At 41.4% G+C, this 26,031-nt stretch overlaps 2 protein-coding genes across 7 annotated transcripts; one reads left to right on the top strand and one right to left on the bottom strand.

The window, feature by feature from the left end:
• Positions 1-61: 61 nt before the first annotated feature.
• On the bottom strand, positions 62-23,942 carry LOC132784411 (regulator of G-protein signaling loco). Of its 5 annotated transcripts, XM_060790016.1 has the most exons (5): positions 23,661-23,942; positions 21,465-23,600; positions 2,250-3,080; positions 987-2,190; positions 62-925 (listed from the first exon to the last, which is right to left on the bottom strand). In XM_060790016.1, the coding sequence occupies exons 2-5, from the start codon at positions 23,589-23,591 to the stop codon at positions 306-308; spliced, it is 4,782 nt and encodes a 1,593-aa protein (XP_060645999.1). In that variant the 5' UTR covers positions 23,592-23,600; positions 23,661-23,942; the 3' UTR covers positions 62-305. The 5 variants fall into 5 exon arrangements, with proteins under 5 accessions (XP_060645999.1, XP_060646000.1, XP_060646001.1 ...); XM_060790017.1 differs by lacking the exons at positions 21,465-23,600; positions 23,661-23,942 and adding an exon at positions 11,919-13,209 and having other exon boundaries at positions 63-925; XM_060790018.1 differs by lacking the exons at positions 21,465-23,600; positions 23,661-23,942 and adding an exon at positions 19,475-19,577 and having other exon boundaries at positions 65-925.
• A 126-nt stretch (positions 23,943-24,068) lies between these two features.
• On the top strand, positions 24,069-26,031 carry LOC132787470 (zinc finger protein weckle-like). 2 transcript variants are annotated; one of them, XM_060794520.1, is made up of 4 exons: positions 24,069-24,280; positions 24,347-25,390; positions 25,451-25,797; positions 25,858-26,031. In XM_060794520.1, the coding sequence occupies exons 1-4, from the start codon at positions 24,248-24,250 to the stop codon at positions 25,916-25,918; spliced, it is 1,485 nt and encodes a 494-aa protein (XP_060650503.1). In that variant the 5' UTR covers positions 24,069-24,247; the 3' UTR covers positions 25,919-26,031. The 2 variants fall into 2 exon arrangements, with proteins under 2 accessions (XP_060650503.1, XP_060650504.1); XM_060794521.1 differs by having other exon boundaries at positions 24,069-24,284.

Here is a 26,031-nt window from a genome sequence, read left to right as displayed (position 1 = left end):
AAATTCGAATTTGAATTCAACGGAATTACGCTATTTGACCAATTTGAAAAGGAAAAAATAGTTTCATTTTAATTTTATACGTATGTAGGGTGTTTATTTATACAATATGTTTATGTTTAGACTTAAAGCTTAGTAGTTATAAATAGGCGATAATTCGTCATGGTGCTTTTTGTGTGGGTTGACAACAACAGCGAAAGGACTGCACACGTAGTACTTAATACAAATGTTAATAAATAATAGAGGGAGGCGTTGTGCCATTTTTAAATATAGTATGTACAATGATCGCTGATCGTCCGATCGGAGAGTTAAACAAAGCTGCTGCTAGGCTCATCCAAATAGGCGCAACGTGTACTCGCCGCTTGCTCAAGGGACTTTCGTCCTTGCATCTCCAGTGGCAGCTTGCTACTGCCAAAAGCCAGAGCTGTGGCGGCCTGACTCGCAGCTTTCGCCGAAGGTGATGTCGCTGTCGATGTGTGATGCTTGGCGGGCGAGAATTTGTTGCTGTAGTTGCCAGCACTTGTTGTGGTCGGCTGAGCAGCAGCGCCCCAATTCGATGGCTTAATGGGTAGCACCTTGGGCTTGGGCGGCAACGGTGGCGGTGCTTTGGCAAATTCCTGTAGTTCCGCCGACGATGCATCATTTGTCAGCTCAGTCTCATGCTCCGCGTCCACTTTCATGGGCGACACGCTCGATGGTTGAATGCCACGTGTAATGGACAAACGTGGTGCTGGCTGTGGCGCATCTGTGGGACTTGTGGCCTTGTTCACGGGACTCAAATTGGCGCGCACCTTACGCAGCTTGGACGCGGCCGCATTGAGATTCTCTTTGTTCTTCAGAAAGTCGGGCAGATCGAAGTTGATCTCTGTGCCGCGCTGATCCTCCAAACGCGCCAATTGCGCACGCTTCAGTCCCTCGAGTAGTTCATCTGTCACATACAAAACTGAATAAGTAAAAGATCAAAACGAAGTTGTGAATTCCACACTCACCTTGGGTCTCGGCTACTCGCTCCGTGGACTGCAGCTTGACGCCTGCCTTTAGTTTGGCGATTATGGGCTTTTTGGGATCGACAGACGATGTTGCACAGCTGCCGGTTGTTATCGTGGACAGCTCCTCGGAATGTTGACTGCTTGTGGATTTCTTTTTGAGTTTGGGCAGCTTGCTGCTGCCTGGAATGTTGCTATTCTCACGCTGCTGTCGCTGCTGACGCATGCGTTCGAACAGCGACGACGAGCTCTCCGACGGCACCTCATTCGACTTCATGGAGGACAAATCGGCGGGCTTCTTCTGTGTGGCAGCCGCCGCATCCGCTTTGCTTTGCAGCAGCTCGTTAAACATTTTGTTGGTCAGCTCGTCGAGTTGTGTCGAGGATTCATTTGTTGCTGTCGTCGCTGCCGCACTTGGCAGCGGTTTCATTGGTTTACTATGCTTCGGCGGCATGCTACTGCCGCCGCTTAGCTGAAAATCCGGCTTGAGCAAGGCAATCTGCAGCCGCTGGCCATCGGCCACCGTCACCGGCTGCATCAGATCCAGCGGCGCTTGTGTATCGCGCAGCAGCACCTGTACACCATCCATTTGATAGTTGTACTTGTTGAGAATGGGTCGTATGACCTCGTGCAATTGCTTCTTCGGTTTGCTCTTCACCGATATAACTTTGGGATCGGGTAGATCCAACTTGAATGCTACGCGACGCTCAATCAGCACCTCTTTGCCGGCCAGCAGCTGCGAGGACTGCTGTGTGTCGATGGATTTGGTGCTGCCCTGGAACACCACATCGTAGAATGGATAAACCAGATTGCGTTTCTCCAGCAAACGTTCCACCAACTGTCCCACTGTTTCGTTGGGACGTGTTTGCACAATGGTTGTGGCGCCATCGGTCAGTATGACGCGACACAGCGAACACACGCTGTCCGCACTCGTACCCTGAGCCGGTCCAGCTGCTGCACCGGCGTCGAACGATGACAGCGATGAGCGCGAGCTGTGCAAGTCACTCAGTGAGTTCTGAACCGAATTGGCGCCACCCGTGAGCAGCGCCAAAAGAGGCGGCGGCGGTGGCGGCGCTGGCATCAGCGTTTGCTGCAAGTCGGCCATGATTTCGCTGCGATCGCGGGATTTACTGCGCGTTTTCCTGTGCCAGGGTAGTAAACTCTTACGTCTTCGATCCTCTGCGTTGCTTGCGGACTTTTTTAGCTGCTGCAAGTGCGAAACGAAAGTTAGTTTCAATATCAGGCAAAGTTCACTTCAAGACTTACCTTTGATGAGGCCATTACGTGAAAATTTGTCTTCAGCAGCTCGTCGAGATCGGCGCCCGTAAAGGGCAACGGCTGCTGCTTCTGTTCCGCCTCCACACAGCTCTTGTAGAGATCGGAGCGTATGAAACGCTGATAGCTATCAAATTTCATCAGATTGAAGATCTGTTTCTGCGCAGGCGCAAAGATATCCACTGCTCCGCTGCCCAACTTCTCATCGCTAAGATTGCGCGCTTGTGAATCCACATTGACCGGATCGCTGCTGCTGTTGGACAAATGCTTGCCAAAGATTTGACGTGCCAGTGTCACACGTTCCTCTTCCTGTTCGGTGCATCTGTAACGCTCGCAGGCGGTCCAAAAGTAAATGTTCTCCGCGGAGAATTCCTTCTTAAGAAACTCGGCGAATGTTTGCATGCCTGCCGCATCCTGGAGCATGCGCTCAAACGAAGTCCCCCAACCGCTCGGACCCAGTTGCTCTGGCTGCGCGGTCGCTGGCTCCGATTGTGACTCCACGCTAGCGGTCACCATGATGCTTGATGGTGGTGCCGGCGTCATCAGGATCTGTGGCACCTGGAAGAGGGCCAATTGTGGCGGCGACGACGACTGCGACGATGACTTTGGCTTCAGCTGTTCGTCGAGCATTAATGTCTTGAGGTACACATCATTGTCGGAGGCATTCATCGAGGCGGAGCGACGCACGGTGGGACTGCAGCCAGTTGCTGTTGCTGCTGTTGACGCTGGCTTCGATGCCTTGTCGGAGGCGCGCTGCATGCGGAAGGAAGATTGACCCCAGGCGCGACGGAACGGCGACGCATTTGAGGGCAGGGCGCGGTTCTGTAAGAGAGAGAGCAAAAGGAAATACATACAATTAATATTGAAATTACGTATGCAAATCATAATTTAATTGCAAGCATACGAGTAGTTGGCTAATTACAATTTATTGCAAGCGCGGGGCAATAGAAAGTGAGAGCGTAAGTCTTGAGTGAAGATTCAAATTGCCGATTCACGAACTCTCCTCAACTATTTTAAGCATATTCACTGCATAACTACGAGTTCAACTACCTCACAGTTCATTTTCATGGGCAATTTACAAGTACAAATTGACTAATGGACAGAGACGCATTGACTGACTGACTGCTGGATAGACTGCGGCACTGTCATTATCACGGCCAAGCCCCAAACGACAGGCGACGACACGATAAACTTTTGAACTTTTTTTTTTTCGTGATACCCGGTAGGGAGAGCATTAGAAGGGTGTCATAATATTTGTGGTAACTGTGAAATGTTGTAACTGAAGGAAGTTAGTATTGCAGACCAATAAAGTGTTACAAATTTATTCATTCATTCATAACTGAACAAAGCTAAGAAAGAACTAATGAGTAAAAGAATTATTAATGGTTTGATAAATCCAACTCAAATTTCTAAAGATCATTTATATTTCATCAGTGTGAAGATAATTAAGAAAGAAGTCATTAGTCACTGAATTATAAGCGATGAAATAAAATGATGGATAAAAAACCCATTGAAAACAGCTAAAATCTTAGATAGTAATTTATGATAGTATAAACAGAAATTTTAAAAAATAATTTCTTATCGCAAGTTGTAAAAGTTAGAGGCTTCTAGAATTTACCGTTTAGGTTGGAAGTTTTTAGTTCAGTTAGTCAATCAGGAGGATAAAGAGATAATGTTATAAATGCACCCAATTTTTGCTTTAAAATAACTAGCGGGTATATCAAAGTCAAGCACTCTTAACCGTAGCTTTCCTACTTGGGTTTTTTTATTATATTTATTTTGAAGTTACTTCAATTTTGTTTACATGTAACACATGTGGCAAGTGAGTGTGCCAGTGTGTGTGTTCTGCTGACGCATGTTGCGGCCAGCAGTTGTTAACGATTGTTTCGTGTCTCTGTCTCCCTCTCTCTCTCTCTTTCTCTGTTTTGCGTCTCCTTCGCTCCATTCTAATTGTGTGAACAAATTGTAAAGACTCGGCTTTATGCACAGCTGCAACTGTGTGTGTATTTGTATCTTTATCTGTATCTGTGTGTGTTCTATATGATGATGAGTGTCGTGTCGTCGTCGTCGTCGATGTTTCTGGGGCTGCCTGACGGCTAATGTTGCATTTGTTGAACTTTACTGATAATCACGCTGCGGCAACAAAACTCTATTACAAGTAAGAGGTATATACAACTACATCTACTACAGTACAGGGTATAAGGTAGTCGAGCATTCTCTATAACAAATGGTCAATCTTTTTGTGCTCTGTGCATTTCCCACCGTCGCTTTTGTTTAATGATGCTTTGTTTGTGCGAGATTAATGAATTCTGCTTCTAAGCCCAAGTTTCGCATAAACTGAACAAATATATCTCTATAAATATCCGCATATGGTTACATATAGATACAGTATCTTTTAGAGTATGTTTGTGTGACTGGGCAAAAGAGAAATTTAAAACATATTTCCGGTCGGCAATAACAATAATCCCCTCGCTCAATTCGTTCATTAATAGAAACCAATTGATGCCTCCGCGGCGCGTGTTTCAATGACGAGATGAGATGACTTTGGATTCAGTTCAGTCCAGTCCAATATAATAGGCTTGTAATCATCAAATCGAATTGGTCACGCCACAAAGTCGAGATACGAAATACGATATATTCAAACATACACAACATATACAAACGTGTGTATTGTTTTTTATTACAATCTACAATTTCATCGGCATTTCGATAAGCAAACTTTGATCTTGAATTTGTTTCAACACATCAGATGTTTTATTTTCTTGTTTTTCTCGACTTGCGATATTTTTAAACTCAAGGAACATTGATATCATATGGCGACCTCTGCGCTCACTTAATACAATTAAAGCTGAAAGCATTTCGTCAATAAAGCACAATTAATTGCATGATTGAACGAACGTTTCTATATACAATATTCAGAATTTCACCACTGAAATTTTCGTGGTGAAATTGCAATTAATATTTTTGTAAAATGTTCGTTTTCTTGTAGAACTGAAAAGTATTTAAAAAGCTTCAATCTTTATCTTTTAACAAATTAATTTATGTTCGATTTCTTTGAGAATTTAAAAGTATTTATAAAGCTTAAATCTTTATCTTTCAACAACTTAATTTATGCTTCATTCAATAAGAATTTATGAATAACGTTTTTATCTGACAACTTCTAAGAATTTTTTACCCTTATCTCTTAGCATTTTTCATGTTTTTTTTGGTGGAAGTGACATTCATTGAGGATTATCCAAAATGACGCAATGATCTTAAAGTGCAGGCAGCAATAAATGTCGAAACAATGAGCTGTCTGGCTTATCACATTCAGCTGCAGATACAAAATGCAGGCAGCTATAGTTATAGATACAGATACAAAGATACAGATACTTTTACATAGAAATTGGGTCAGCGAGAAGAGCAGCAAATGCATACGGAAAGAGGGGAGAGTTTTAAGTACAGCAGTTTAGAGGGGTCAAAAAGGGGGAACTTGCAACATTTTGAAGTGCTACGAATGTGGGAAAATCAGCATGGCGCGAAAGAGAGGCAGAGAAAGTGAGCGAGTGCCAAAGAGAGAAAGAGAGAGAGAGGGAGAAAAGCGAGCATAAATCAGCGTTGATTGCCAAACAATAGAAGTCGAAAGGGTGCAGGGAAAATGCGGGAAACGCACTCGATAAATAAAGTAGGAAATGAACAATTTGCCAAAGTAAATAATTAAAATAAATAAATGACATAAACGACGCGCAGCAGACACATAAAAAAACATAAATGTGCAATGCAATGGAAATCAAAATGGAAAATTGAAAAATTAGCGAAGCCGAACAACAATTCAAATTGCCACACACAAACACACACAGATACAGACTCACACTTTAACAGGTTGATTGCCAACTGTGAATGTGTCTGTGCCACGCCCTGCTCTGCTCTGCTGAGAGAGCGCCCTCTTTCTTGTGGTGCCGCACGCTTGAGTGGACACTGAGCATGGACACTTTTCCGGTGCCACATTTACACGTTGCCAGCCAGCGTTTCCATTGTGGTCGCCTTTCTTTGTGTTTGCGTTGCTGCCTCTTCATATTAAAGCCATCATCGAGTTGCTAGCTAAAAAGTCATTGCGCTGACTCCGATGATGGCTCGATGCAGAGACAACAAGCAAACCAAACTACGGCAAATAAAAAGAAGACACAAAAAAAAGTCCCACGAGCAAATGAAGTTGCCTCGACTCGACTCGACTCGGGTTACCATCAGGCGTAATCTCTTGTCTTTGGGTGGCTCCTCATAACTTAATCATCAGCGTCCCAAAGGCAGAAGCGTTAAAACATGCACTAATTCGATATGCCCAAGAACGGGTAATACGAGAAGTCTTCCTCCCCACCCCTCTCTCTCTCTCCAGACTGTGTCACTTAATTAGCGCGACTTTTTTTTGTGTAACTTAAGCTAAGACGAAAGGAAGCGATTCATCATGCAGCAAGTAACAGCGATCTAGTTTCAAGTGTTGGACTTAAGAGTTACCCTGTAGACAATTTATTATTAAAATAGGTTTTCTTGGGGAAAAAAAGGTCTTAAACAAAACTTTAAATAATTCAAATTGCCCATTTGAATACAGGAATTTGCATTCCAATTTTTTTGACTCTAGCGTTTATAATATTCGAGATATAAGCAATAATATACATGGATAGACAGCCAGACGGAAGAAAAAATAGATAAATTGACTTTGTTGTTAATACTAATCACAAATATAGACTTGTTAATTGAAGTTTCTTAAGAGATTACCACAATTCATTCAAAATTAAGAGTTTTAGATTAAAATCAAGATTAAGCCTACTTAAACTTGTTACGCACAATGAGAGAGGGTATCAAAAGTATCTCAGATAAATGATATACTTGACAATTTGTGAGTTGTGTGTAGCTGATAATCCGCTTATAGGCAAATACCTAGAAATAGCCAGTGTCAAATTACGTTGAAATATCACGTACTACTCGTAGATAGGCCGACAAAGAAGAAGCTATGTGACGAAGTCGTAGGCAGGGGATGTGAGGGGGTATTTTCTGGGTAAACAAACAAAGAAATACTCGCTTATGGTTGCGTAGTACATTTATCAAAAGTGACGACCCAAATATATATTTAGCCATTTGTCAGATAATTCGCAGAATTGCGACACAAATTCACAGAAATATGCTGACTTTCCGTCCAACAATCCATCCATATCCACAAAGAAAGAGAGAGAGCGAACGAGCGAATATTACTCGCTGATTAGAATTTCGAAATCGAATCTTATCTCCGCATTCTGTCGTTTGCAAGGCTTGCAACAGCAAGAGCGAGACAGCGAGTTTCGCAATTGCAATTGCGTGTACTTATAAGGGAACGAAACGGAACCCACATACAAACACATACATATACCACGTCGCGCGTACTTAAAGAAGGCTGCTGTGTTACGCATGCTAATGACAACAACAAAACTAACTAACCATAATCACTTCAAACTTCACTCACACACTCACACGCACACGCCCAGTTGTTGTTGTTGTTGTGGCTGGAATCTTGTTGGCCCCTCGCTTTGTTTATCTCTTTGCCTTTTTCGATTTAAGTTTTGGGGAACTCTTTTATTGTTTTGTCGTTTTATTATTTTAGGTATTCCAAAGGCGTGTCGCTGTTTTGCGAAATTTCAATGGTGTGCATAAGTGTGTGTGTGTGTGTGTATTTGCATATGTGTGAGTGCGAGTGAGAAAGCGTAAACGTGCCGCTTTTGTCAACACAAAATACACAAAACCTAACTTTGCACTTTTTCTTCACTTTCGATTGCTATTTATTTGTGCTTATAATCATCTTGTTGTCGTTGTTGTTGTCGGCTTTATAATTACTTCAATTGTATTTTTTTCGCTTAGTTGTTATTCACACACTTTTCCCTCCCCCGTTTTGCGTTCAGTTAACGTTCGCACGCTTCACTCGAACCGAGTCTCGTCTCTGTCTCGAATCTCTGACTCGTAGCCCCAACGTGTATAAAGTAACTGACATCGTCAGTTGTTGTGCGCAACCAGCTGCTGATCAACCATACACAAACAATCAGTTGTAACAGCAATCAAACCAAATCCAACGCAAACCTCAGCGAACATTTACGAAGTCAGCTTGCAACAAACTTCAGCGGGTTGAGGAACTCTTAAATATGGCGCTGAGAAGATGTGCTAGACGCGGGCAGAAAGCAGCTGAAGCCAGGCGAGCACATGGAGCAGCTGAGTGCAACACAATTGGGGGTGGGCACACCTACTATTATGTTGTCAAAGTATTTCGCGCATTGCAACCAATTTGTTTGATGCGCACATGTTCGATGCGATCCGGACCGGCTCTCTCATTTTCGAATTTCGAACTGGGCGCATATGCAGCTGCCTTTGTGTGTGAGTTTTGTGTTTCGAGTTTATTGCTTACTCATAGTGCCATTGTTGTTGTTATTGCCGTTTTTCATGCTGCTATATTCCATTCGTTGTGGCTCATTGTTTTTTTGCTGTTGTTGCGATTGCTTATTTACCTGACACCGGCTGCTCTTTTGGCTTGTTGTTGGTGTTTGTCTCGTTTGTTGCTTATGAATGAATTTCCATATACGCACACACATGTGCGCAGCTGTATGTGAGAAATGTGGGTGCGCTCTCTCTCTGTCGCACTTGATTGCTTGCCGCCTTATCAAGTTGGGCATGCGTACGTAAATACGTACAGATGTGTACGTGTGTGTGTTCGTGTTTTATATGGTGGGCAGCTGGTTGGCTAATTAAACGTTTAGTGACGTTAGCAATTAATTTAGTTGCCAAGACATTTTGTTTGTTTTGTTAATTATGTGTGTGTTTGTGTTTACCAATTTATAGCCATAAGCTGTACTATTATAAAACATTCTTGTTTGCCGATGCCGACGAAAACAAAACTAATCGATGCCCATATAAGTATGCAGCAGATATTTTAATGAACTCGCGAAAATGGAAGAAATGTTGCAAGTAGTAAATACCGAACGAGTACATAAATGAATTGTGCTAAAAATAACCAAATGCGGCGCAAATAAATTAAAAGCGCCCATTCCGATGCCAAGTAAACAAAGAGCTAGACAATTGAAATAATTAAAATGCCAAGCAATTACAACAACAAAAGCAAGAAGAACGGCAACACAGATGCGGGCTGCTGTTGCGTATTTCGCTGATAAATTAACGTATTTTGCACAGCCCCAAAGCAAAGAAAGAAAGAAAGCCAGAGGGGTGCCAACAATTTCCACATTTTCCACAAGTGATCTGATCACGCGTGGCGCTTACCACATGACCAGAGCTGAAGAGTATAACATAATAATATAGCAGATACAGCACATAAATTTCGACTTGTTTATGATTTGTTTAATGCAACCGCCGCATTCTTTTCCTAGCGCGGTCAATTAGCAAAAATGTGTTGTACATTTTACGCATCACGCTCTCGATTCCAATTCCACATTCCAATTCCAGCTGTTTCAGCAGCTACCAATCAAAATCGCAGCCTACTTGGGAGCTAAGAATTATGCTTCTCTCCCTCCCACTCTGTCTGTCTCTCTCTGGCAATTGTGCTGACTGCACGGCGGCATTAAATTAAATATCCGGCATGCGGCTGCCCACTGTTCCTATTGTTGTTGCTGGTTTTTGTTAATTTTGTGGATGCCAATGCGGGTCATATGCGTTGTGAGCGATCAGGCGTTCTTTTAAAGCGGAAGATACACACACACACATATACATATAATTTGTGTTCTGTGTGTTGATTTACATAAGTTTATGGAGTTGAATTCTTAAATGACGTTTCTGGGCATTTACAGCGTGAGTGCAAGCAAGAGAGATCATACTGAAAGTGCGAGTGTGTGGGAGAGGGAGAGGGTACTTCACTTTATTGTGGACAACAAACTGACTCACTGGTCTCATCTTTTTGCCATTCACGTATTCACGTGGGCTGACCACATACCCAAAAACAAAACAAAACAGTGGTGTGGGGGAGCACACAAACACATAAGTAGAAACAAAGCAAACAGCGAGAAAGTGAAATGGGGAATGCGTCGCCCATGCAAATTCGACAATTAGAAAGTCATTAAAGGCAAACGCCATAAATACCAAAGTGCCAATTTAAATGCAATAGCAAGCGAGCGTGATCAACTGCCAGACACTATGGGATTGTGGAGTGGGTGGGGTAATAAGTGCACAGCAATTGAGAGTGTGGGTTGTAAAAGCTTCCATGCGAACAACACAAAAGTTGCTGTGAGTATCGACTTGTTTGAACCCTTTACTTGGATGAGAAGAATCGAACATAAATTGGTTGCGGACTTGCTTGAACCCTTTACTTGGATAAGAAATATATTATTGAGTGTGGACTTGCTTGAACGCTTTTATTGATTGGGGAAGAACAAACTTTAGTCTGAGTTTAGTGATTAGTTTTTATTTTCTTCTAATGCCAAAGCAACTACTTTAAGTAACAGCAACGACAGGGTATATCAATACCACAATTTGCATACATTGTACACACTTCTAAGGTAATTAAAATTGTCTACAATCGATTTAATTCACTTTTTATATTTATTTGACTTTCCGTCTGTTGCCATATATCTAATATTGAGTCATTGGATTGATTTTAAAACATCTTAAAGTGTTATTTAATAAACCATCATTATTGTCAGTTCTTCCCATTCAAATTAGCTACTTAAACATGGAAATACAAATGTTATATATCAATATTTACACAAACTAACAATAAAAATTGATGATAACTCAGGTTTATTGCATTTCTAGGTCATTCGAAGGGGATGTGATATAATATAACTAATAAACATTAGCTGAGATAACAATTGTAGGCTATTTCAATAATTGTTTAGTAATTTCACAGTTAAAGGGAGCGTAAATTATTCTATTGGTAGACTCTATGTGTGCTAAATTCCCTATCTACAAACCAGTTAAGGTGATCTAATATGCCATATATTTAGTATTTGACGGCAAAATGCATTCAATCTATTCATTATCCAAATAAATAACGCGATTCTTACACAATTGAGACTATAAATTTTACAATTGCGTTTCAGTTTTGCATAAATCAGAACTTTGAAAAGCTTTTGGCACGCGAGAGAAATAGAAAACCTTTGGAGTGTTGTATTTAGAAAAACAGGTTGTGATTTTTATTGCTCAATAAACTAAAAGTAAAAGGTGTGTGTACACATAAAATGTATTTAAGTCTAGGCTAAACTAGTCAAGTTTTCTGCTGAATAAATCCATCCAAAATGATGGCCAAGTAAACAAGTAAACAGTCGATTACTAGGAACAGGGAATAAGATTGCTGAAGATATTATGGCTGCTGCTGCCATATGGAGAATCGAATATGAGATCGAAATGATTGAAGATGACTTGCACGTAAATAAACAAATTAATATATAGGGTACAATGCAAGTTTGCTCGACTGCGCGACACTCGCTCAATATTCTTTCATCTGTTGCCCAAAATATACACTTGCCACCAACTAATAATACTCGTTATAGAGGAAAAAGTAGAGCGCATAACAACTTCCCGTGAACAATTGAGAAGCTTAAACGTAAACAAATCGTGAGTGTGCTTAATCGCTAATGGAACGCATCTGCTTGATCGAAATGCATTCAAGCATTCATTCATTCATGAGCATCATTCATTCGTTGTCTAAAAGTGACTCACTCGCATCATCAGATTGCTGCACTCGCTCAACGGCGGCGGCTTGCTAAAGTCCAGCTGCTGCAGTGCATCCGGATCGCTCAACGAGCGTCGCAAACTCGTGATCGAGGCGCGCTTGGCATGGAAAGAACCTCGCAGAAATCTGGCAAATTCGCTGGCTGCCGATTTGCCCGCCTTGCAGACGCCACGCGGTGGCGTCACTTTGAAACTGGGCAGCAATGGGGCATGCATCTCAAATGACGAGTCCGGCGAAATGTTTCGACTGTTGTTGTAGCTGTGACCCGACTGCGAAGTCAGATTCGAGCTCGCCGAACTGATGCCATCGTCGTGCTCTCCATCTTCCTCATCGGAGCCGCTGCCTGCGCTCGCCAAAGGCACACAACCGAGTTGATCCTGTTCCTCACTCTGTTGCTGCTTGCTGGGACTTATGCGGAGCAAAACAGGTGAACTTCCTCGACTGGGCAGCGATTCAACGTCGCTGCTAAGCTTACGACTGCCGCTGCGTCGTTTCGTCGCCGAGCTGAAGAATTGCAGCACACGTGATGCACTGCGGCAACTGCGTCGCTCGGCCTGAGCACGTGCCAATGCCATGGGAGGTGGCATCAGATCCTCTGCCTCGGCAGATTTGCGTTGAGTGTGCTGCTCTTGCTCTGACTGCTGCTCCGCTTCCTCCTCCAGCTGTTGCTCCTCTTCCACCACGGGTTCAATGCAGATCTGTGGCGATGCACTGCGTCTGCCGCTGGCGCTGCGATAAATCTCCTTGGCCTTGCGACAGATGTACGGCGACATGCACTTGGCCTTGGGTGTGGAGGCTCCGGCAGCTTGTCGCGCCTCAAATTCACGCACAAAATGCGTCATTTGCTCGCGATCGAGTTCGGTGAGGCAGCGATGGCGTTGATGGCGTCCTGATGCAGCTGGAGAGTTGCCCACCGCCTCGGCCATGAGGCGAGGACTCTGGAGTATGTGTTTGATCTCGAAGCTGGCGTCGAAGCAGCTGCCAGAGTCGTTGAGTTGACCCAGCGATTGCACAAAGCGTTCCACCATGCTGGCAATGGATTGATTGTCTTCGCTTTTGCGATTTGTTGTTTTCGGTTTGTTATGTGGCGTGTTCACTGTAGCGCTGCTGTAGCTGCTGCTCGGTTGGTTCATGACGCGCACACTTTATTTGTTTCTTATTAGTTTTTTTTTTTTGGTATTCACACTCTTTCAACTGTGGGCAGAATATACAAATTGTTTTTAGACGCGTTTCGATGGTAATTAAAATGCAAAGTTTTCTCGCAACGTTCCACGTGCGTTTTCCTCGACTGCTCGCGGCTAACTGAATTTCCCAAGCGAAGCACCACAGCAAAGGTAAACTTTTCGCCTTTCAATACATATGTATATACACATAGAATAAATGTGGCAAATTTTTGGGGGCAGGTGGCAGCAACTAGCGTACGTGCTGCATAAGGCGCCTGCGTGACGCACTTGAGACAACAACCAGAGACATAACATATAGACACTGACTTTTAGCAGCAGTGAACTCAATGACGCTGCTCATGACGCTGACTTTAAACGATTTTCGCATTTTCTTTTTATTGCGGCAACTTTTATGGCTACACCTTTCTTTTCAGTTGCTGATCTGCTGATCTCGGTACGTGCAACGCATGCCAAATGTCAAGTTCTACACTTTTTTGCATAACTCGAGAGTCATCAAGGGAGATTGTCATTCCTATTACGACCCAAGTCGATGCGTCAGCTAAACGAATAAGTGAGGAAAGAAACTAGAGAGAGGGAACTAATGAAGGGGGGCCACCTTCTTCTTCTTACGTAATTGCTTGCGGAATCTATTCTCGGTTTTTGCACCTGAACAACATGAAATATTTCCACACATTTTTGGGGCAAAGACAGCAAAAATGTTGTTGAAATATTTAGGCTGCACATGAAATACTAACGCAGCCATAATAATGACCAGCTACCCTGTAAACAATAAGTGGTAAACAGAGTAGTTTTGCAACGAACCTTTGATACTTAAAGGAGTTAAAGTTTGTTACAGTCTAAATGGTAATCATAACTACTTTTTAATGAAGCACAGACTCAGGATGAATTGTTCGATACCTTGGCAACTAGAAAATGATTTGTACTATCTTTAAGATGTAGTTTAATTTCCGCCTAATATATTTTGGATTTTTGGAACTGAGAATTGAATTCTAAAAGTATACTTAAAGCAAATTAGGTTACATTAGCTGAATACCTACTAGTTTCTAAAAGATACAACAAATGAAATAAAATGAAAATGGATTATAATGAAATATTCAGAATCCATTAAGAATATAATTTTGAAAAAACTGAATCGTAATGAAATTTTCAGAATCCATTAAGCATATAATTATCTTTAAGTGTGCCAAATTATTAGTTTCCCATTTGCAAATTGTCTTCTATTTCTCTATATTTCTCTTCTTTTTAATATACCCATTTCAATCAGTTTAATTACTGAGCATTTGGTGGCGCAAATGATGGCCTCTGCGATATATTTATGCACATACCAAACTATGTTAAATGGCCCGAAACAACGGCGGCTTTTCCGCTAAGGCAATTAACTAAAAAGCTAAGAAAAATATAAACCATATAACAAGAGCTTATCAATGTTTAAGCAACCCAAAATAAACGTGACCCTGGCCCAATTTGCTTAAAATCCCAAAAAAACATGAACTGGAGATAAAAATGAAAGCAAATGAAACCTAAATGAGAAAACATGTTTAGATAAGCGCTAAAAGCAAACGAGGAATATATGTAAATATTATGAGAAAGCCTACAAAATCATTGTAGAACAAATATTATTCTCACTTATAAGAATGAGTGTCTACACGATAAAATCACCTAGATCAAATGTTATTCTGTATCGACATCATCATTATCGTCATCGTGGGGCAACAAAGGTGTGTGTTTGCATCATAGTGAACGCTCGATTGAATAGCAAAGTTGAACAAATATCAACTTTGATTGTTGTATAATTAGCAGGCGGCAACGATCGCGACAAGTCACGACTTTAATTCAATGAATAAGAGCGACAAATATGTGAATATGCGAATGTTTTCATTCTTCCCACTTGGATTAACTTGGAAATCCCTCTTGAGAGTCTTAACAAATTCCGTAGAATTCCTCAGCTATTTTGGGCACTTAAATGGAAAAGGCAACAACGATTGTTTTAAGTGGAAATTTATCGGTGAATTTTCATGTTTGGCTGGCCCATCAATTAAAGGCAGCGGCGTTCATTCGCCTGGTTATTAATCAGTTAGCAGGCCAAGAGCGAGCCCCAGCAATAATTCTGGCTAAAACTGGCGAAACGTTGTGAATACTTTGCATTTTAATTTGCACAGTTGGCTTTTATGTTTATAATCATTTCATAAAAGAGTTCTCAGTAAAGTTTATTAAAACAACACACACACAAACGCATATTTCTTTATATATATTAAAATATATATCTTTTTTAAATTCGTCTGGCACGGGAAAGTACAGACACGTCATAGACAAAACATTTGGCGTTGCTTTTTTTTTGTTATTTTCCTTTGCCATAAATCGCGCGCGTTTTAAGCGCGATTCGTACGCGATTTTATACGCAATTTTTAGTGACGTCGCGCGAGGGGCGAAAAACGAAGCGGATCTTTCGATCTTTACAAAACGACCTCAGGGAATATTTTTGGAGCATAGTTTCACTTATAAGATGTGTAAGATTGTGTGTGTGTGTGTGTGCGTGTGTGTTTTGATCAGTTTATAAAATCGCAAATATTTTCATTGTGTATTTTGCACTTCTTTTTTTTTTCGAGCGTTTTATTTTTAGCTTTGCTATTTGGGATTTGCGTTTGTTCTTTCTTATTTTTCAGCACTTATTTATGCGTGTTGTATTTACATTTTCGGGGTTAAAGAGATAAACACACTTGATTTTTAATCAATTTTCAATTTTGTAAACGTTTTTCGATGCGTTTCATGCGAGCTACGCTCGAAGACTGACTCACGCGTTGTGATCGCTGTTAACGCTACGCGGAGCTGTTGTTAACTTGGCTCAGAAGCGACAACAACAACAACAACTACAGCAGCTGTGACAGCTGTTGAGCGAGTAAGTGGAGAACACAAGTCAAAAAAAGAGCGCGTGCGCGCGTTTTTAATCGTTGCCGTTGGTAACTGAGAGACAACAGTTTGTTGTTGTTGTCGATCACTTTGCTGTTGTTTTTGTTCTCGATCACTTTGTTGTTGTTGTTGTACGTTAGTCACTTGGCACTCAATAGCAAAGGTACAAAGCCAGACTGAAACCCCTGCCAGACAGCGTCAGGTGTTTTTCTCCCTCTCTCTCTCTTTCTCTGTTTTACACTCCTCAGCGTTTTTATACACGCTACCCCTCAGGGTAGAAGGGTATTATAACATTGTGCCGCTAGGAAAATATGTAAGGAGGCATCTCAGACCCTATAAAGTATATATATTCTTGATCTTCATCAATGACCGAGACGATGTAGCCGTCTGCAAAGCTTGAATTTTTATATATACAATAATAACTATAATCTTTGTGATTCCAGAAAATTTGGTTGTGATCAGATACAAATTTTCAAAGTTATTAAAGAAATACTTTTGTATGGGCAAAAACGCCTATTTTCTATGGATCTTAATAGCCTTGGCTGACGATCTGGTATATTTTGCACACATCTTGAATATAGTACCATATCAATATACCAAATATACCATTAGGTATATATTTTTAGTATTTCTGTGGTATATTATTTTGGTATATATTTGAGAATAATACCGCAATATTTTGCTTTTGTTCGGGTATCTCAAAGTCGAGCACACTCGAGTATAACTTTGACTCTAGTCAGACAGGGCAGCAGAAGCATAATTAAGCATAACGTAGGGTATTTCTAGGGTATGTCTGGCAAGAATACAATAGCAGTGATAATTACTTTGTACTGAATGCATAAGTAAATGACTAAGTAATGTTGAAATACCAATTATTGTAGATAATAACATGTAAATTGCATTACGAAAATGAGAAGTAATTAAACCCTATTCCTTAAGCTCCAATACTTTATAAAAAAGTACGCTTAATAAACACTTTCACCATTTACCAAGGGTAAATTTAGCATGAACCATGAAAATTCCCCAAAAGATAACTCGGGAAATCCCTCACTCAAAATCCGAATACAACAATGATTGCGTCAAAAAAAAAAAAACATGCTAAACTATTAATAATAAACTAATTGAGATAAGCTCTTGACGCTGCAATAATAATTATGCAGGTATTTATACACAAAAATCTTTTAAAAATACATTTTTGGTTTTTTCCATGCTATTTTGAGATGTTTCATTATCAGCATTTGGTTTTTAATTGATAATTTGGCAGGGCATCTCATAGCGAAGTTGTCGCGGAGGGAAATATTGAAATGTCTGGGTCTGGATTCCAAGGTTTTATTATTAACACATTTTTGCGAACATTTTATTGACGCACTTGGGAACTTTTTGTTGTGTTTACAGTGCGAAACAGACTTTGCTATTTGTTGTAGAGTGACTAAATTGAAATATATGTATTTTTAATATATTATATTAATGTTTAAATTAAAAATTATATGTTCCACCTGTTTGCTAGAAGCTTTTGAAATTGCACGTGGAATTTATTTATTGAGTTTTTGAAATTCTCAAAGTTTCATGAAATTGTTGTTTGATTGTTTTTGGAATATTTCAGGAAAATTTTGAGAAAATAGGAAAGTTTTATGTAGCTCGCATTTAGCACATAAATGTATAGTTTTATAGTTGGAACTTGTTTTATCTTCTTCTTAGGAATATTTCAGGAAATCTTTTAATAACTATCACAGTTTTTTGTAGCTTGTAATTGCAAATAAATCAATAGTTATATAGTTAGATATGTGTTTAACATTTACCTTCTTGTGGTAGACCAAACATTTGAATTGTAAGAAACATTTCATATTTAGCAATCGCGGGAAACGCCAATTTACGTCAGCAATGTATATAATATATATTGTATGATGATTTTTTTTGTTGTTTTCGTTTGTTTGTTGTGATTGCCCTTTGGTCAGTTCGTGATAAGCGGACGGAATGAGAGAAATACTTGTACTGGTGAATTGCAGAGCGCGCAATAACATGAAATTCTTGACGTATCTGTCAGATAACCGAAGCATAATAACAATGTAGAGACAAACTCGAACTGGAGTTGACTTTGTACGTGGTGAGCACATTGCAATGGTTTCGAATTTCCCACAAGCGTCAGCTGGCAAATACGTTACGACATTATGGAAATCGGTGGTAAGGCCAAGCCAAACTCTTGTGGCATACCGTTTCATAATTGCAGTCAAGTACACACCAAGCTTGAATTAGAAGAACCAGCCAAAGAACCTGACCAAAAGAACCTGTGCAATTCCCATGACGATGCCGCTGGTCACTGGAGCGAGTCGGGAAGGAAAGGAATAGCATTAAGGAAGGCAGCAACCTCAAATAAGCACGCCGCTTCTTTTGCAGCTGACTGTGGCACGAGGGTTGTTTTATGCAACACGACGCCACTTGCACCTGCAGCGACAGATTGCCGCCAAAAAAAAAAGGTCAAGGGAACAACCTGTTAGAGACTCGAATAGTCGAGCACTGAGTTTATGGCATGATTAAGAGAATGTGGTTACAAGCAACAGTTGCTGCCGTCAATGGGGGCCTTGATACAACCACCAGATTGCAGAACTTATTGTAAATGTGCTAATAATATCAACTAAAACATATTGCTCATAATTTTAAACAATTAAAAAGGAGATTAATACAAAATTAAATGTATAGTCACAAAAATTTAATTAAAGAGAATTTTCAAGGACTCAAACTCTTCTATAAATACAATTAATAACACAAATTTGTCATGATTCAGTTCAATGTCCCGTTCCATCAATAAATGTGTTATTTTTTTGTGGTCTTCACAACTTACATTAATACTTCGATTACAAATCAAATATCGAGCTTTGTGAAAAAATAACACAGCAACCAGATATGAAAGAAGTTTTTATGAAGTGAATAGTAATTGTGATTTACCTAGAATTTGAGTATTATAACTGATTGTATATTTAGTAGCTATATTTATATGACGCTGATTAGCTAATTTGTGAAGTGTGTGTTAATCTCGCTGTTTATTTTCATATCAATGCAATTAGTTTGTGTATAAGTGGAGGTATCTATCACAGTTATAGAATGCATTATCTATTGGGTAAATATATATATGACATATATATATATAATAGTAGTCAATGGCCAAGGCAGGTGTCTGCGTTTGCGATAGAAAAGACTAAAGTAAACATGCGCCATCAGCCTTAACACGAATTGAGTAATCAGTAAATGATATCGTCACATTCCTAGGGTATTGTTTAAAGGGGTGACTAAAACGCAAGCAAGCATAACAACAAAATAATAATAAAACAAGCTAGCAAATATCTGACACATGTTCTCAAACTAGTCACCATGATATTTACAAAAGGTCAGGGATTTATACTTTTCCTTGAGTTATAAAATTTTTATACTTTTCAATACAAAAAAACAATGCTTACCGCCTTATCCTCCGAGTAGAGACCACAGGCTAGTCCTCGGAACGACATTTTTGGCATTAATGCTTTTGATATTTGTATTTTGCTGGCACTTATTGTTAATTTATTATTATTATTTATATACTTATAGCGTATATAGTATGTATGCATGTAAAATTACATTCAATTCGTTCGCTGGCCACTTGAACTTTTGCGTTGAACTTTTTATGGTTTAATTTTGTTCACGTTCCGTTTTGTTTTTTAATTTTTATTTACGTTTTACAAAATCACAAAAAATATGTGAAATATATAGTATGTATATGTGTATTGAAAATCGACAGCGCAGCGAAAGTGAAAACACAACGCGACTCGCGACCTGCGACTTGAGTTGAAGTATTGAAAAAATCGCGTGTTGCCAAATCAGAAATAAAATAAAAATCGAAATCGAATCAAACGACAAATCAATGCGCTGATGATGAGGGGAGGGAGGGTTGTATAGTTAGCGGTACCGCGAGCGAGGTGAGTTTTGGGGAGGAGAACAACAAAACGAAGCGCGCACGCAAAGGTCAGCAGACGACGACGACGACGACGAGCTGTGAGCTGAGCTGTGTTCTGTGTGTTCTGTGTGTGTTTTGCTCCCCATTAATTGCTTTAGATTGAATTAAGCTCGGTCCTCGGTCGCTGCCATCGTCGACATCGACGTCGAAGTCAGCACGAATGTGTCGCCTAGCCGTCTGCTATGTGTGACGTCACTGGGCTCTTATTTATAGCAGCGAACGAACGAGAGAGCGACGTGCGATATCCGTTTTTTTTTTTTGTTGTTGTTGTTATCAGTACATGAAGGAGACACAACGCTTACAGCAGAAGCAGAGGCTGTCCCATCAGAATGTAAAGTAGTGGGAGATCAGCGAGCAGGCGACACTCTAAATACGGTTAAGTACACCTATGGCAGCAGCGTCGCGTCGACTACTGAGCGGCAGTTCCCCAGTTTCCCAGTCGGTAGAGTTCCCACTGCCAATACCTCAATTCCAACAACTAAGAAAGCCGTTGACGAGACTGCTCGACTAGACGTTGCCCGGTAGACTAAAAAACGATCAACTGTAAGCTAAGCAAGTAAAGTTCTCCCTATTTAAAACATTTATAGCATTATGCGATATTAATAATAATACGCACTTCAAATCAACGCAAAACGAATTGATTCACAAAAGAAATTATTCTCTTCAAAGAAAGTATCCATATAAGGTTTAGATTTTAGATTATAAATAAATTCATAAATTTTCTTTGACGTTATTTATTAATTCATTGAATTACTATAAGTCATATTAAAATGGTTATGATTAATTTAATAAATTTAATCAATTTGATCATGAAATCATTAAAATGATTAATTTTTAAAATACCGTAACTAAGAATATAATCATTGACGTTATTGCTTGATGTGAATTGATTTACATATTATGACAAATGATTATAAAGACTTTTTCACTTTTTTCGAGGATCAAAACTATTTTCAAGGCACCTAGTGGCAAATATTGTATTATTGTATTGATTGTATTCTATTGATTTTTCTATTCTTCTAAGTAACAAAATTGTTTACCATTATTCTTAGCTAACTTTCGCTCTAAAAAATAGTTTTTTATTTTATCAAGAACAAGTTTTAAAAAATCTTTCAATTCCCACCAAGATGTTATGCTCTTTTAAATGCTTTTCAGACCGGGTATCACTAAGTAAATCACAAGCACCAATACCACAACATTAAATGCATATGTGTGGAGTATTTTGGGGTCGCTTATCGTAGGGCGGACTTAGGAGAGAGCGAGAGTAGTGGAGAAGGAGAGCACGAGGGGAAGCGGCAATGGTTACGATAAGCTAAATTCAGGTAACAACAAGCAAACGTCCAGGTAAACAATGCTATCCAAAACGGGACAGTGGGTGAAAAGCAAAGAAACGCGCTTAAAATTACAGGGTGGGGTATATTAAACCACTAAAGCAATATAAATGAAGTTGAACTTACCCCCAGATCCGGCTCACTGTTGGTAGCTTCTAATAGGCAATGTGTGGACGAAGATGAAGTGCTCAGCCCAGCCATCTGCTTAGCCGCTTTGTGCAGATTCTGCAGACTTGTCCAGGTGTCCATGGGCTGATCGACACAACAGCCAGCCAAGCCAGGCGACTGAACGCTATCGATGGCCTCAAAGCCTAGCGATTGACGCGAACGCGGCTTGCCAAAGACCTGAGCACTCAGCTTCGAGGGCGTTGGCTCCAGCGGCGCCGCTTGTGGCTGCAACGAGCGACGTGACTTGCCACGTGCAACACACGCGGCTGGATGCACAAACATGTGATGCGTCGTGGGTTCATCCTGTGACAGCACCGTCGAGTGCAGCGAAATGTCGTCCATGGATGCCACCGCAGGCAGCATAGGCGCCTCGTCGTCTACCAGCAGATTCAGCACATCATCGCAGGAGCGAGTTGCCGTCAAATTGGTGGCGGGACTCTTGATCAGATTGAAGCTGGCCAGCAAATTGGGACGACGCAGCGAACAGGAGGCGGCCGGTGACTTGGGATCCGGATCGGGCATGGCGCGCACAGTCAATCGATTGTCGGGCACGCCCACAATGCCCAAGGGACGCGCAGGCGCCGGGCAGGCAGCAGGTGCCAAGCCATGGGCAGCCACAGCAGCGGCGCCTGCAAAGTCAACAACCAGAATGCGATCCGATATATTGGTGCAATCATTATTGAAGCCAATGCCCGAGTCCGAATTCGAGGTGGTGGTGGAAATCTCGCTGTGATTCGAGGGCTGTGGCGAGTGGGCAGCAGCCGCTGCAGCAGCGCCAGCTTCGTAATCCGGTTGCTGGCTGCGACTCGCGGGCGGCAGAATGCGCATTGTGTACATGCTGCGTATGAGATTGACCACATACTCCGAGTTGTTGGGAAACTCCAGGCACAGTTGCGATATGGGATCCCTGGTGCACTGCAATCGATACTCATGGGCGCGTGCCAAGTGCTGGCCATGTTCAATTAGCTTCGTGTCGATGACAAAAACGTGGCAACTATGCGAAATGCTAATGTGAGCACCGCTTGCATTCGATTTATCCTCCACATCGTATTCCTCCTCGATCTGAGTGTTGTGCACAGCGCTGGTGACCAAACCAAAGAAGCGATTCTCGCTCTCCGACGACGAGCTCACATAGTTCAACCTAGCCGAAGCATAGGTGGCCAAGGTGCCGCCATTGGCGCTCTGCAGGCGCAAACACTCCGGTGTAATGCACATAAGCACAATCGTTGGTTGGCGTTTCTCCTGGCGCAGCTTGCGTATGCATGAGCGCACCGTCTGCAGCTTGGAACTGTGCGAAATCTGTTTGGGCATCTCAATGGTGCCCAGATAGCCCACAATAACGCGATACTCCAATGCGGCGCTGCCCACAGCACGCACCATGGCGCTCACATTGGCCACATCGGCGGCGCATTTATTGCCCAGGCCAATAGCCAATGGTGGTGTATCCTCCAACACAGGTCGCAGCGTGGATTGATCGGTTGCCACTGCAGCTGCTGTGGATGGTTGTTCCGCCTGCTCCAGCGACTCCGGCGGTTTTTTTTGCGGTGAATTGCGCAGTCGATGCATCTTAGATTTGTGATGCAAAAAACGCGGCTTGTTGCGCACACCAGCACCCAGGCTAGCAGCCAAGAGCTGGCCACGCGCGCTGCGCTGTATCAACAGCGTGGCATTGGCATTCTCCTCATCCGAACTGTCCGAGTAATAGTTCTCCGCAATCTGCATGCGAATGCTGCCAAAAGAATTTCCAATCAGCTGCACCACAGTCTCATGCGGCAGCTTGGACACATTTAAATCGTTGACTGAGATTAGAAAGTCACCAGCGCGCAATCCCGCCTGTTCAGCAGGTGAGTTGCTGTTGATGCAGGACAGACGACACGGCTGCTGGCCGGATATGGTAAACCCGAATCCATTGTAACCACGACGCACTTCCACAGTACGTGTACCGTAGTTGGGTCGTTTTTTGCGGCGTCGCTGTTGCGGTTGCTGCTGCTGCGCTTGCTGAGGCTGCTGTTGCTGCTGCTGTGAGGAGGAAGTTGCTGCTGTTGTTGTTGCGGTAACAGGCAATGGCGGATGATGATGATGCATGGCGCTTCACTGCAAAAACGCATTCACGATTAAAACAGGTACAAATAACAAATACCAAATCGAACGGACCTTTTACATTGATGGTGTTTTAGCTGCAAATGCTTGGAATGCGGTTTGTGCTCAATCGCCTTCGTATGTCGCTTGTTTTGTTTGTGGTATGTAAGCGACACCAACACCAATGCAACACGCCAACTGTATACGCAGCACTCAATTACACACTTCTAATGTTGCTTTCTTTGCACAAACACTAACACTTCATCTAGTCTAGATGCCATACAACACTTTAAAACTGCATTCTTAAATTTTCTAACTTAAAATGCTTTGTTAAAAACAATTTTTTTGTGCCTGCGAAATGCGCAAGCGTAGCAATGTATAATAAAATATCGATAACTGCACTCAACCCAAACGATAGCGATAGCAATACCACCTATCGCAGTTTTTGGTGACTGGTCACATCAATATGCTCAACAGCTGCTTGAAGTCTGGTCACCCCAAAAGCGCAATGTTTTTATTAGCTGGTTAGGCTAACACAAAAGTAGTAAAAGCAATGACAAAATTAAAAAACCAAATTAAATATACAACACCATTGGCTGAACTGGTGTCGTCTCTGTGCCAACGATGATGCCAGTAACAATGTGCGCGACAATGATTTATACATGCGGCTAATTAGCAAATGTTTCGATGTTGAAGTAGGTAAACAATGTTGTTTACTCTTATTACTTTACTGTTTACTATTATTAAAATGTTAATTGCAGATAGGCTTAGAAGAGCCCGCGTTGGGCGCCATGCTGTGCAGTGATTGCAATACATTAATGAATGATTTAATAAATTTTATCGAAAACGTCAACAAGGTGCAGCCAATCTTCGAGTTGTTGCGCCACACCGAAGATGGCGATCATATCGATGTGTTGTCCTTGCGTCAGCAATATGGACTTCAGACAAATTTTAAAATTGAGCTTACGGATGACCAAATGCTAAGTGATGATGACAAAGAGGATGCATTAGTAAAAAGGAAGCGCGGTCGTCCGCGAATTAATAAAACCACAACAGAAAACGTGTGTGAGGAAGAGCAATCAATTAATGTGGAAGTGTTGCCCTTGGAAGTCTATGAAGAGGGCGTCGAAGAGGATCTTGTTGAGAATCACATTTGGCTTGAAGATGTGGAGCAATTGGAAGCTCAAAAAGTCAGCGACGTCATTAGCAGAAAACGAGGACGTTCGCCTGTGACGCTTAAAATTGAAAAACTCGAAAGCACAACGCCATATGAAGATCTTGACGTGTTATCGCAAAATTCTGCAGTGGAATCGGTTTACGAAATAAAACTAGAGCCGGATAAAACCAAAGACAGTCATAATGCAGTTGACACAGAAGCAACTCCAATAAAAAGAAAACGTGGAAGACCTAGAAAAAATCAGATTCAAATGATTGAAGCAGTCAACTTAACTGATGTAACAAATGCCTCAAAATGTAAAAATATGGCATTAGCGAGGCTCTTACTCGCCTCTCCCGAACCAGAGTCACATATCACAGAAATTGATGCAGAAGATGAGCAGTCCAATTCTCATACTAGACGAGCAGTTACATGCAATATTTGCCACAAGGAATTGTCATCGGAATCAGGATTACGACAGCACAATGAACGTGTTCATATGAAGCGAAAACCTGTTGTCTGCGATTGCTGTGGCAAGCGGGTGAACAACTCATCTGAGCTCAAGGAGCACATGCTTGTTCACACCGATGAGCGTCCCTTTAGCTGTCCAGTCTGCAGTGCCAGCTTTAAAAATAAAAAGCGGCTCAATGTAAGTCGAAATATTAATAAATAGCAGCAAAAAATTAAGAAATAATTTACCATTACACAGATTCATAGTCAAACGCATGGAATGCCTAAATATGAGTGCGAAATCTGTGGCAAGAAGTTGCAGACTCGCGCCATTTGGAATAAGCATAAATATGTACATTCTAATGAACGAAGATTCAAATGCACGATTTGTGGCACGGCAACAAAGCATTCAACCGCCTTGAAGGTACATCTCCTGAGCCACACGGGCTTCAGACCTTACGCTTGTAAATACTGTAATAAAGCTTTTGCTAGTGGTGCGAATTGTCGGGATCACAAGATGAAAAAGCATCCGGAAGAGTTTGCAAAAGACGACGACAAATCCTCGAGAATTCAATCGGTTCCCACTTTGGATGAACTGCGTGCCTTGTAAGTTTATATACAAGCAAATGTTTACTCTTAATATTAAATATTTTCTTAAATTTACAGAGCTGAGGGCATGGAAAAGGGTGAAAGGCTGCGCAAGCCAAGATATTCCAATAATAAATAAACGCGCGCACTGCTGTAAATAAAAAACTAAATTTTAAATGTTTTATGCTTTTGGTCACACTAGTTTTGCACAATAGTATCGATGTGCGGGTGATATCGAAACACTTGGTAGCG

This window comes from Drosophila nasuta, chromosome 2R (genome assembly GCF_023558535.2).
Source record: "Drosophila nasuta strain 15112-1781.00 chromosome 2R, ASM2355853v1, whole genome shotgun sequence".
NCBI classification, from domain to species: Eukaryota; Metazoa; Arthropoda; class Insecta; order Diptera; family Drosophilidae; genus Drosophila; species Drosophila nasuta.
The sequence above is the reverse complement of the archived record's forward strand: the minus strand, read 5'-3'. Positions and strand labels throughout refer to the sequence as shown.